Here is an 11,404-nt window from a genome sequence, read left to right on the forward strand (position 1 = left end):
GTTGGATAAGCAGCTATTGTTTAAAAATTTATTTTAAAATTAAATATTATTTAATAAAAAATTAAATAATCTAATTATTTAATTTTTTTATAACATTAAACTATTTTAGTTTATTAATTAATTAAAAAAATAAATTTATCTATAGTCTTAACGACTTGTTATTAAAAAAAATTTTTATCATAATATATAGTGAAAATATCAAATATTTGTCGTGTAATATTTTTTTTAACTAAGTTTATAATAAAAAGAATTAATTTGCTGGTTTAATACACTGAAAACGGTTATTAGTGTTAATTATCAAAATGATTAAATCAAACCTATTTTTTAAATTTTATTATTTCATTATAAAATCATTATCGGTAAAAATTTAATTTTATTTGAGGGGGTATCTAGCGAAAAATATCTGAAGCCCAAAGTACCTTAGCCCACAAATAATGGGGGGTTAGATTCGTTAGGGTCGTTATTACTTTACGTGTAGATTAACGTGTAATATAACATATTCACAAATTGCAACTTGACACCCAAAAGATCTGAAAATTGCAACTTAATTTCTTCTTAAGTTCTTATCTCTTATCGCCTTGGATTTTGTATTCGTTTCATTATTAGTTTATTACGCCTTCAAGTTCCAACAAGCATAAGCATCATCACGTGAGGTGCCACGTGTCCATCATTTTATCATTCATTTTCCCTTGCACCGTCACCTTCTCCTTCTCTTTCTTTCCTTAACGGCGAAGCTTCCCGGAAGGGCACCATCGTCATTTCATCTCCAACAGTTTCCTGTTCTTCTCCCTTTAACTGCGTTAGAGAGAGGGGAATCGAATTCAGAGGTTGTTCCTGTTCTTGTTGCAAGAGGAGAAGAAGAAAAATAAACATTAAGATATGGGGTTGCTGTCCAACAGGTAAAATCTTGTTAAATTCTTAAAAAGTTTGAATTTTTCGTAACTTGTTATGTTTATGGTGTGTTATTGAATTCTGGGTCGGATTTTGATTTGGAGTATTGTTTTTTTGTTTATGTTATGAACACCCAAAAAAATTTTTGAATAATGGAAATGGTGGATTGTGCAGAGTGAGTAGAGAGAGCTTGAAACCGGGAGATCACATCTATTCATGGAGGACTGCTTATATTTATGCTCATCACGGTTTCTCTCTCTTACTCTTTTTTTTTTGGTTTTGATTTTTGGTTTTGGTTTTGTTTTTATTATTTTGATCATATTAGCTTGTTAAGGTTTTGATTCAATAGTGTAAAGAAGAAAAATGAGTGAATGGAGTAGAGATATAGTTAGTACTTAGTAATTATTAAGTTTTTGGTGAAGCTTTAGTGTAACAATGATCAAAAGAAGCAATGGATAATAAGCATTTTGTCAATTTTATGGATGGTAGTTTAGAGTTTTAATTAAGAGTAACTTGGCTGGTTTTGGTGATTTCAATTTAGGGTAGCCTTGAACCACAAATAATTTTGTCCTCTTTGTAGTCTTATTTAAGTTTATAGCATATTTTCTGTGGATTAAGTGACAGTTTTGGTGGATATAATGAGATTATATAATGGAGAAACTAGTCCTTTTGCTGTTAAAATTATGAAACATTAAAAACCATGGGACAATTCATGAAAAGTTTAGATTAAGATGGAGCCAAGGTTACTAGTAGAGCAGAGATTTTTAGTTACATTGGATTCAAGGTCATACTCCTACATTTTTGTGCTATTGACATGTCTCAAGTCAATTGCGATAGTGGTTAAGTGAGAAACAATTGTGAGCCACATAGCTACGTGATACACGAAATGGTATAATGTGGTACAAGTAAATGAGTAATGCATTAGACATGGTGTTTTGAAGGGCCTCCTTATTTGAAGTATACTTTGTGGTTGCAGACTTTGGCATTGTTCTACAGTATCATATGGTAGATAATCTCGTGTTGTGACGATTTTTCATTCTGTCTGAACAACAGGAATTTTTGTTGGAGATGACAAAGTCATTCACTTCACTAGACGCGGGCAAGAAGTAGGAACTGGTACCGTGCTCGATCTTCTCCTTGTTAGTTCAGGACCGGCTAGATCTCGAGAAGCCTGCCCAACATGCACAGGCACAGCACCCCAAGAGGGGCATGGGGTGGTTGTCTCTTGCCTGAACTGCTTCTTATCCGGTGGCGTCCTGTATCGGTTCGAGTACGCTGTCACCCCTGCCCTCTTTCTTGCAAAAGCCCGCGGTGGAACATGTACTCTTGCAGTCTCTGATGACTATGACATTGTCGTCCATCGAGCAAAGTTTCTGCTTGAAAATGGATTTGGCTGCTACAATGTTTTCAAGAACAATTGTGAAGACTTTGCCATCTACTGCAAAACCGGCCTCCTAGTTGTCGAACAAGGAACTATGGGACAGAGTGGCCAGGCAGTTTCCATCATAGGCGGACCTCTTGCTGCCGTTCTTTCCACGCCACTTCGGCTGGTAACTACCAATGTTTACGGAATGGCAGCGACAGCGATCGGAGTGTACTGTGCGAGTAGATATGCTGCTGACATCGGAATGAGGAGAGATGTGGTTAAGTTGCAAGTGGAAGACTTGACTAGAAGGTTGGCCACTGGGTTGCTTCAGGTTGTTGAACCACAAATCCCTGTGGCTCTTGCACCTCCTCAATCTTCTTCTCAGCCTCAAGTTCTTAGTCATTGATTATAAGTGCTTGTTGTTGTCTTTGTTAAAATATTTTCTGTTAAGACTATTCAAAAAATGATTCTCATGTCCATTTTTCATTTCCATCTTGGTGTGTAAGCAAATACAAATTTGATTGAAAGACTCTATAGTGATGGAACTACATGAAGTTATACTTTTGTTTGTACATCTTGTTTCTTGTTTTTGGATACTTTTTGCTTTTTGTTACTTGAGTTCTGAATCTTTGCTTGGATATTTTCAATTATGTGCGAGTTCAACTGAGATCTAATTCCTAGTTAAAGTGGTCATTGAGATGAAAATGTGAATTTAAACATTGGAAAAATCTGAATTGTTTCAAATAATCACACAACTCAAACAAGCATATCTTATTAGGATATTTATCATCAACAGAAGTGAGTTGATTGACTCATCATGAATGAACTTTACAATCCTGTTGGACATTTTAGACATCAAGAACTTAAATTTCTTGTGTAGTTTATTACAATACTTAGCGGCTCCATTGCTCAACAATTTATGTCACTTCTTAGTCATGAACATGACCAACATAGTATACTCTAACTTTTCTTCTTCTAACTTCATCACAATCTTCTTTCTATATCTAAGGAATAATTCATCAATTATTCCTTCACCAAACTCTGCATTTATCATTGGTTCACAAGTGGCCCTTACATGTTTGGCTATGAAATCAGCACTCATATCTACATTATCATTGCCATTGTTCTTTTTCAAACCCTCATCCCAAGAGTTATTGATAGCTTCAAGCTTTTGAAGAGTAAATGACCCTTCTGACTCAATCACTTGTATCACTTCATCTGGTGTACCACCATATCTTGGCATGTTCATTGAATCCAATTTTGCCTCTTCAATCAAACCCTACAATACATTAGATATAGAAAGATATAGATATGAAAAAATAGGTAAAAATATGTAACATACTTCATAAGCTTATTGTTTCTTAACAAAACATATCACAGAAAAGATTATAGAATTTTCCATGTATGTGTATATGTACCTCTGAAACCATGTCATTGAGTGCTGAACCAAGAACTTCATAAGGGGATATCATTTCAGAATTTTGATCTCTGCCAAGAAACATCAGAAACATACCACCACCCTGCACTAATTCCTTTGCACGAGATCTTAGAAATGCACTGAAATCATGTTGAAACTGATCAAGATATGCTTGGTACACCTCTGGTGGGCTTGTTCTTGTTATGTAAATGTTTCCCTTATTAACCAATCCAGTTCCCTTAGCCAATCTCCTCGGGGTCTGGAATAGAACGAAGAAATGTTTTACACTATCAGTACATAATGGATTTTGCTATCGTGCACTCGTTAGCAAAATCCTATTATAAATTGAAGATCATTGAAGTTAGCCTAACCTGAGAGAGCCAATGCAGACTGGCAGAGGAATGAAATAAGTGAATGGAATTGTTAGGGAAGAGTCTCCCATAAAAGCTCCCTGGTGTTGCATTCACGAAACACGAATCGAGTCTCTCTCCCTTTTCTTCCATTAGCCTCTCATAGAATTGAGGTAGTGACTCAAATATGTTGTTGAAATCGTTCCGAAATTGATCATTCAGGAAAAATTGGAATGCAAGTGGTTCATGATCATGATTATCAAGGTTGCAGCTTATAGAATCTACAATATCAATGATACCAGATACTAATTTGAGTGCGTTGGGACCTGAAGAACATCCTAAATCTGCCACTTTCAGACAACTTGGTAGAGAGCTGCTATAGAGGCTCCTTATACTTTCTTCCAGCATAGGTTTCACTTTGGACATTAGATTACTCTACAAGGAATAAGTTATAAACCAATATAATCCAAGATTAACAATGTTGTGCAAAACTAAGGAAAAAGCTTTCTAGATATGAGTGATTTCACAATAAGATATCAGAACTTTTATGTAATTACAACGTTTAGATTTCCATCCTTGTTGCCGATAATACTTCTAATTAAACGAAAAATTTCAACATAAAATAGGATGAATAGTGTAACATGGATTGGTTCAAAATAGCTAGATTAGTAGAGAAAGCAAATGTGGATGACTGAATGAAAAGTCAACTCCCATCTCTTATGTTCTCTCTTCTTTCAATTTCTCTCTATGTCATACAATTCTCCCACAAATTCTCCAATTTTCATACTTGTTAAAAAGAATCACAAGAAACTCTTATTATGAAATAACATGATCCATGTTTAGCTGCTTTAACTTTCAGGAAAAAAGAAAAACAGTTGATGATCAAGTGTGCAAGCAATATGAGAGAGGAAGAGAGAAGTAGTATGGAGAACCTGAAGTGATGAGTTGTTAGCATAGCTTGTTTCTCCAACTCCACCCTTAGTGTGAATGAACTTGCTTCTTGTTGCCATTGATCACAGCAAAGATAATCAAAGATTCAAAAACCTAAGGAACCATAGAAATGATAATAATAATAATTATAGTTAGTTAATATATATAAAAAGTTATCACATATTGCTAAGTAGTTCCAAAGTTATCACACCAAAAGCTTTTCCTAAATTAAATGACACAAACATGAGCTTATTTATTTGTGTGTTTTTCTTTTAAAAATTACCTTGTGTTAGCATACCCTGTGATGATGATGATTCTCTTCTAAGTTCTAAGATCATATATAAAGCTGCAAAATGCTATAAATTTGTGTCTCTTTCAAGATGCATTAAAAAAAAATTAAGGTCATTAGATAAATTTGTTGTCCAATTTCATCGTTTGTAAATATTTATCCTAACGCTTAAAAAAATGGAACATCAATTAATGTATCAATAACATACAATCATACCTGTGATAACCTTTCTATATTAATAAAAGTAGAAATTATAGAATGCCGACCCAAGTACTATGATTATATTTATATCATTTATATGAATTGAATATGGATATCTAATTATATCTAGTCAATAGTCAAATATTTATATCATTTACTCTAATTTTTAATGATAGATACAAGAAGCGTGATTTTTCGTCAAATATTCTAGTCAATAGTCAAAACATCCCAAAACTCCCTAAGCTGTAGCTGAAATGTGAAGGTTTATGGTGGCGGTTGTATAAGTTTCGGTTGGATTAATATTGGGCCCAATTGTATTTGGGCTGCTCTTTTTGGCGTTTTGGATATTGGGCTTTCAGAATGGGTATAAGAAAACAATACCAAAAATCATTGATATCAAAACACTTCAAAACTCCCTACCCTACCCTCACCGGCGTTATCAGCATCCCGCTGCCGTCACCTTGACCGTGGAGCTCGTTCCTGTTCCTACTCCCTAATGAGGTACATTCAATTTGGCAGAAATGTGTTCTCACAGATCCTCAGACGCAGGTACGTCACCAATCTCGTCAGAAACCCAGCGAAACCGCCCTTCAGTCTCCCAAAGCGTCGATATTCTGCTGAATCGTCCACGTCAGCATCGTCGAAAATAGTGCAGGACCTCCTCGCCGAAGTGGAGAACGAGAGGCTCCGGGAGAGAGATCAGCGAATTAGGGCCGGATTGGACACCGCCGACATCGACGCCGAGTGCGAAGAGGACTACATGGGCGTGGCTCCCCTCATTGAGAAGCTCGAGAAGGCGAGAGTCAAGGATAAGGAATCCAATCTCAACCTCTTCGAGGAGCCTTCTGATTCCGATACCGACGAAGACGACGAGAGGTTCACCCCCGAGGCAATCCAGAACCGCTTCAATGACTTCGAGAAGAAGTTCAACAGGCACAAAGACTTGCTTAACAGTTTCGTCGAGGCCGAGACTTTCGACGAAGCTTTTAGACTAATGAGTAGGATTGATAAGTTTGAGGAGAAGCATTTTAAGTTGCGTCCGGAGTACAGGGTAATTGGGGAGCTCATGAATCGTCTCAAGGTGGAGACTGATCAGAAGCAGAAGTTTATTCTGCAGAACAAGCTGAACAGGGCAATGAGGTTGGTGCAGTGGAAGGAGGCTTATGATCCCGAAAACCCTGCGAATTACGGAGTTATTCAGCACGAGCAGCTTGGGCCTAATGTGGATGCGTTGCAGAATGCGGGATTCGAGAAGGAGAATCGGATTACGCAGGGAGAGAATGCTGATGCAGCAGCCGATGAGGATGCTAAAGATGTTGATAATGATGATGAGGAGGAGGAGTTTGATGACATGAAGGAGAAAGACAACATGCTGCTGGCGAAGCTCGATGCCATTGATAGGAAACTCGAGGAGAAACTTGCTGAACTTGAGTACACGTTTGGGAGGAAGGGTAAGCTTTTGGAGGAAGAGATTAGAGATCTCGCCGAGGAGAGGAATGAGTTGACCGAGAAGAAGAGAAGACCTCTTTACAGGAAGGTATTCACATCTCATACATGCCTAATTTTTTTCACTTTATAGCCTGTGGATGTGGTCTTTTTAATTCATGCTCATTGGCTTCACATTATCAATTATTTTACTCACATTTGTTGATTAATGAGTGCACCATTCAGAAAGTAATTTTCTTAGGTATGAGAATTAAAAACCATTAGTGCTGCAGTTTAATCGGCTCTGTCTCTGTGTGTTTGCTTTCAATATGAAGGATTTTGTTACAGTTAATTGTTCGCTTCATTTTTTCTATGAGAATTTTATGTACTGAAAATGCTAGTAAGTTTTCTTGCTAGAGTACCTATGGATATTTTTTTAAGAGGAATGCTAGGGGACTAGCAACTTTTGTGATTTGTAGCCATCAATGATGGTTTTAATGGTGTGAGATTGGTGTGAGATTTCATCCAATGATTCACTTTCCTTTGCTGGTTACATGTTGGCTAGAATTTAACAAAGTTGCTGGCCCCCTAGACTTTTTCTTTTTGTAATCTAGTATATGCTGCCTAAAGAAAAGTTTTCTCTGCAGAACATTACCTTAAGGATTTAGCTTCTGCTGTTATTTTGGACCATACTATTGTTTACCTTATTTTATGCTCCATTATTAAGCAAAGTGCAAAAATTATATCACTGCCTCTCATTTATATTCTCCATTTCTCCTCACAGGAAGAAAAGTTTTTCTCTATATATTGTCTCAGAAGTTTTGTGAGGCACTTTACTGTTAAATTCTTTATCTGAACAAGTATATATATATAAGCTAGTTGACCTTTGGTATGTTTGTTTGAATTTAGAATCATTTCCTTCTGCAGTGAATTTGATTGGAGGGTAAACTGAAATTTCAGACAAGTCCAATTGAATAAGATCTTTTTGTTTGATCAAGTGACATCATTTATAATTTAAAAAAAAAAAAAAGAAGAGAGAAAAAAATCCCGAATCTTGCATCCATAAAAAACACACTTCCAAATGAAAATCCTTAAAAAGTAAACTGATTTTCTATTTTTGAGTAATTTTGTGATCACAAAAGTTTATCTGAGTAGGTGGGGCACATTCTGTGTGACTACAAGATCGATATTTTTGGTTAACCCTCCAAGTTGGTTTTTAGCTTTGGTGATTCTTGACATTTTAATTATTGACTCTAATAAGCAGATATCATATAGATTGCTGGCATATGCTTTCGCGAAATAATGGCTATATATTTTTCTGTTTCCTCGAGGATTTAGTTCTATTGTTATCCCTTGCCTGAATTTCCCATTCAGAGATATTCATGGGTATACCATTTTTGAAGAATGATTTTTCTGTGCTAAGTGCCAAAATGACCCCCCTTATTTAGGTATCCTGTATTTCTTGCTTCACATCCATCTTTATATATACAAATACCTATGTTGATTTTTTTAATGAAAATTGTTATATGTATACAATACGTGTTAATATCTTGATCTTTTTTTAAGATATTGCATTTCTTTTGTAGTTCATAGAGGGAGTTCTTATTTGATCTTTACATTGTGCACTTTCATTGTGTTGTTTGTTAATATGAGTTTGTAAATTTAGTTATTTTTTCCGCTGTCATATTTGTGCTTTTAATAGATCTAACTTTAGATTTTGTCCTTTTTGGGATGTTATATATGTTACCAGGGTTTTGATGTGAAATTGATTGATGTGAATAGAACGTGTAAAGTAACTAAGGTACTCCGCAGATTTTTTACTTCCTTCCATGGTTTCCACTTTTTTCTATGTGCTTAGTTTGTTTTCTATTTCATGGTGTAGGGAGGACAAGTTATTAAGTACACTGCTATGTTAGCTTGTGGCAATTACAATGGGGTTGTCGGTTTTGCCAAAGCCAAAGGCCCTGCAATTCCAGTTGCCCTTCAGAAGGTATTGACTCTCTTATTTTGCCTTTCAAGTTCTGTTTAAGGTTTCTTTGGCAGTTAATCTGTTCTTCAGACAGTGAAAGTTGGGAGACAGTGAGAGTTGGGATTGGTGGCCTCTGTTCCACCATCAGTTGCTTTAGGATTTCAAATAAACCTAAAACATGTTTTACTCAGTACACAAACGTGCACATCTTGCTAATTTGAACATGCTTTCTTGTAAATTCAATTAACTTATCATTCTTAATTATTATAGAAGTATCCAAATATGTTGTATTGTTAAATTTTACTTTCAAAACTGTTTATTATTCAATATGCTTTATTCTAATCTCAAATTAAATTTGGATCTCATTTTACTGTATACTTTTGTTTGAGTCAGTTGAAGAGAGTTGAACACAAAGTGCAGGTTGCATTATAGATTTATAAGATACATACACACGCATAGTATTCCGTATACCGTTGATCTTTTAATTAGCGAATTAGAAGAACTCAATATGTGTTTATAAGCCTTTAATAAGAGTACCTATATTTTTTCTTTTTTCAATCTAAGTGAAAATAGACCTTGAGTGATTTATGTTTAATAAGTTATTGTTTAGATAGAGTATTGAATTAATCGTTGATTTTTCCACAATCAGGCATATGAGAAATGCTTTCAGAATTTGCATTCTGTGGAGCGACACGAGGAACACACAATTGCACATGCTGTACAAACATCATATAAAAAGACAAAGGTATGTAATCCATTTCCCTTTAGTAGTACTTCCCAGATTTATCACTCTGATTAATTTTAGCTTCTATAATGAAATTGTAATGGGGCTTTGTTTTTGTGGATAGAATTGCAAGTGTTTTGCTTATCCTTGTTAATAGTTGAGATTACTCCATGTATTTATGCTTTAGGTGTACCTTTGGCCTGCTTCCACCACAACTGGCATGAAAGCTGGTAGAATAGTCCAAACCATTCTGCATTTAGCTGGTTTTAAGAATGTCAAGTCAAAGGTAACTGACATTCGAATACAATCAATAAAAGCGTATTCCTGTAAATATAGTCCTTGCTCTAATTTTAGTTGCGCTCGATAGGTCATCGGTTCCAGAAATCCGCATAATACAGTTAAGGCTGTCTTCAAAGCCCTTAATGCGGTTAGTATCTTGTTGATGATTCAAATCAATCATTCAAAATGGTTATTCCGTCATTGTATTTGATATGAATTTGTTGCTTTTCTCAGATTGAAACACCGAGAGATGTACAAGAGAAGTTCGGCCGGACTGTGGTAGAAAAGTATCTATTGTAATGGAGATTGTATTGTGCTGAGTTCATTGCTGGTGGGGATGTATTGCATTGAATCCTCTAATAGTGTTTCTTAAATCACTTAACATGAATTGGAGGCCAGTTTCCTCAATTCATTGTTTCTTTGTATTTCTTCCCACCAAGTTCTTGGCAGCATTATCTTCGAAATTTTGCATGTATTTTTATCGTGTCTTCATAAAGGCAAATGGAACGGTAATGCAAGAGGTTTCCTCTTGCTTTAGATATTACATTTCTATTAGAAATCTTATTTCACTCAAGCATATAGTGGCAATAGCCTTTTCTAAATTTTAGTAACTCATCAATTATTCCTTCATCAAACTCTGCATTTATCATTGGTTCACAAGTGGCCCTTACATGTTTGGCTATGAAATCAGCACTTGTATCTGCATTAACTTCTGCCCCAAGAACGGAGGACTGTGTCGGTTGTAAGAGGTGTGAATCTGCCTGTCCTACAGATTTCTTAAGTGTTCGAGTTTATTTTTGGCATGAAACAACTCGAAGCATGGGTCTAGTTTATTGAGACCGTTCTTTTCTTTTTTTCAAAAAACAAACACTACGAGAATACATTTTTTACTGGCAAAAATCTGCGCTCAAAATAGAAAGATAATTGCCATTTTCTTGTTCAAAGTTCAAACCCTCATCCCAAGGGTTATTGATAGCTTCAAGCTTTTAAAGAGTAAAACGACCCTTCTGACTCAATCACTTGTATCACTTCATCTGGTGTACCATCATATCTTGGCATGTTCATTGAATCCAATTTTGCTTCTTCAATCAAACCCTACAATACATTAGATATAGAAAGATATAGATATGAAAAAAACTAAAAAAATAGGTAAAATAACCCTCTGCAGTCTAATATTGGACAAAATTTACTCAAAATTCCTAAACCAAAAGTGCATATAGTTAAAACAGGAATGATGACACGATTTTTCTCCATTGTTTCTATATTTTGTCTTAGACACACTCGGTGAATATAATATATATATATAAATAACATATAACATAAAAGATTATAGCATTTTCCATGTCATTGAGTGCTGAACCAAGAGCTTCATAAAGGGAAACTATAGGAACTAAAAGTGTAATTTAACCTTTTGTATATTTATATAAAAACTTAAAATTAAAATTCTACTTATTCTCCACTCAAAGGACCATATACTTATGGTATTATAAATACGATAATGAGATACTGACACCATATAAGATAGAAAGGCATGACAATAATATATTAGGCATGGAGATTTGT

At 35.2% G+C, this 11,404-nt stretch overlaps 3 protein-coding genes across 4 annotated transcripts; 2 read left to right on the forward strand and 1 right to left on the reverse strand.

Annotated features, from left to right (window-relative positions):
• LOC107626343 lies at positions 543–2,841 on the forward strand. The gene is made up of 3 exons (XM_016329208.2): positions 543–899; positions 1,066–1,139; positions 1,945–2,841. Exons 1-3 carry the CDS (start codon positions 880–882, stop codon positions 2,661–2,663), a joined length of 813 nt encoding a protein of 270 aa, XP_016184694.1. The 5' UTR covers positions 543–879; the 3' UTR covers positions 2,664–2,841.
• On the reverse strand, positions 2,992–5,563 carry LOC107626342 (theobromine synthase 2). 2 transcript variants are annotated; one of them, XM_016329206.2, is made up of 5 exons: positions 5,460–5,563; positions 4,957–5,068; positions 4,046–4,459; positions 3,676–3,933; positions 2,992–3,536 (listed from the first exon to the last, which is right to left on the reverse strand). In XM_016329206.2, the coding sequence occupies exons 2-5, from the start codon at positions 5,032–5,034 to the stop codon at positions 3,180–3,182; spliced, it is 1,107 nt and encodes a 368-aa protein (XP_016184692.1). In that variant the 5' UTR covers positions 5,035–5,068; positions 5,460–5,563; the 3' UTR covers positions 2,992–3,179. The 2 variants fall into 2 exon arrangements, with proteins under 2 accessions (XP_016184692.1, XP_016184693.1); XM_016329207.2 differs by lacking the exon at positions 5,460–5,563 and adding an exon at positions 5,253–5,451.
• Positions 5,485–10,359, forward strand: LOC107626344. Its single transcript, XM_016329209.2, has 8 exons — positions 5,485–5,589; positions 5,625–6,981; positions 8,620–8,670; positions 8,752–8,859; positions 9,488–9,583; positions 9,750–9,848; positions 9,930–9,989; positions 10,076–10,359. Exons 2-8 carry the CDS (start codon positions 5,941–5,943, stop codon positions 10,139–10,141), a joined length of 1,521 nt encoding a protein of 506 aa, XP_016184695.1. The 5' UTR covers positions 5,485–5,589; positions 5,625–5,940; the 3' UTR covers positions 10,142–10,359.

This window comes from Arachis ipaensis, chromosome B02, assembly GCF_000816755.2.
Source record: "Arachis ipaensis cultivar K30076 chromosome B02, Araip1.1, whole genome shotgun sequence".
NCBI classification, from domain to species: domain Eukaryota; kingdom Viridiplantae; phylum Streptophyta; class Magnoliopsida; order Fabales; family Fabaceae; genus Arachis; species Arachis ipaensis.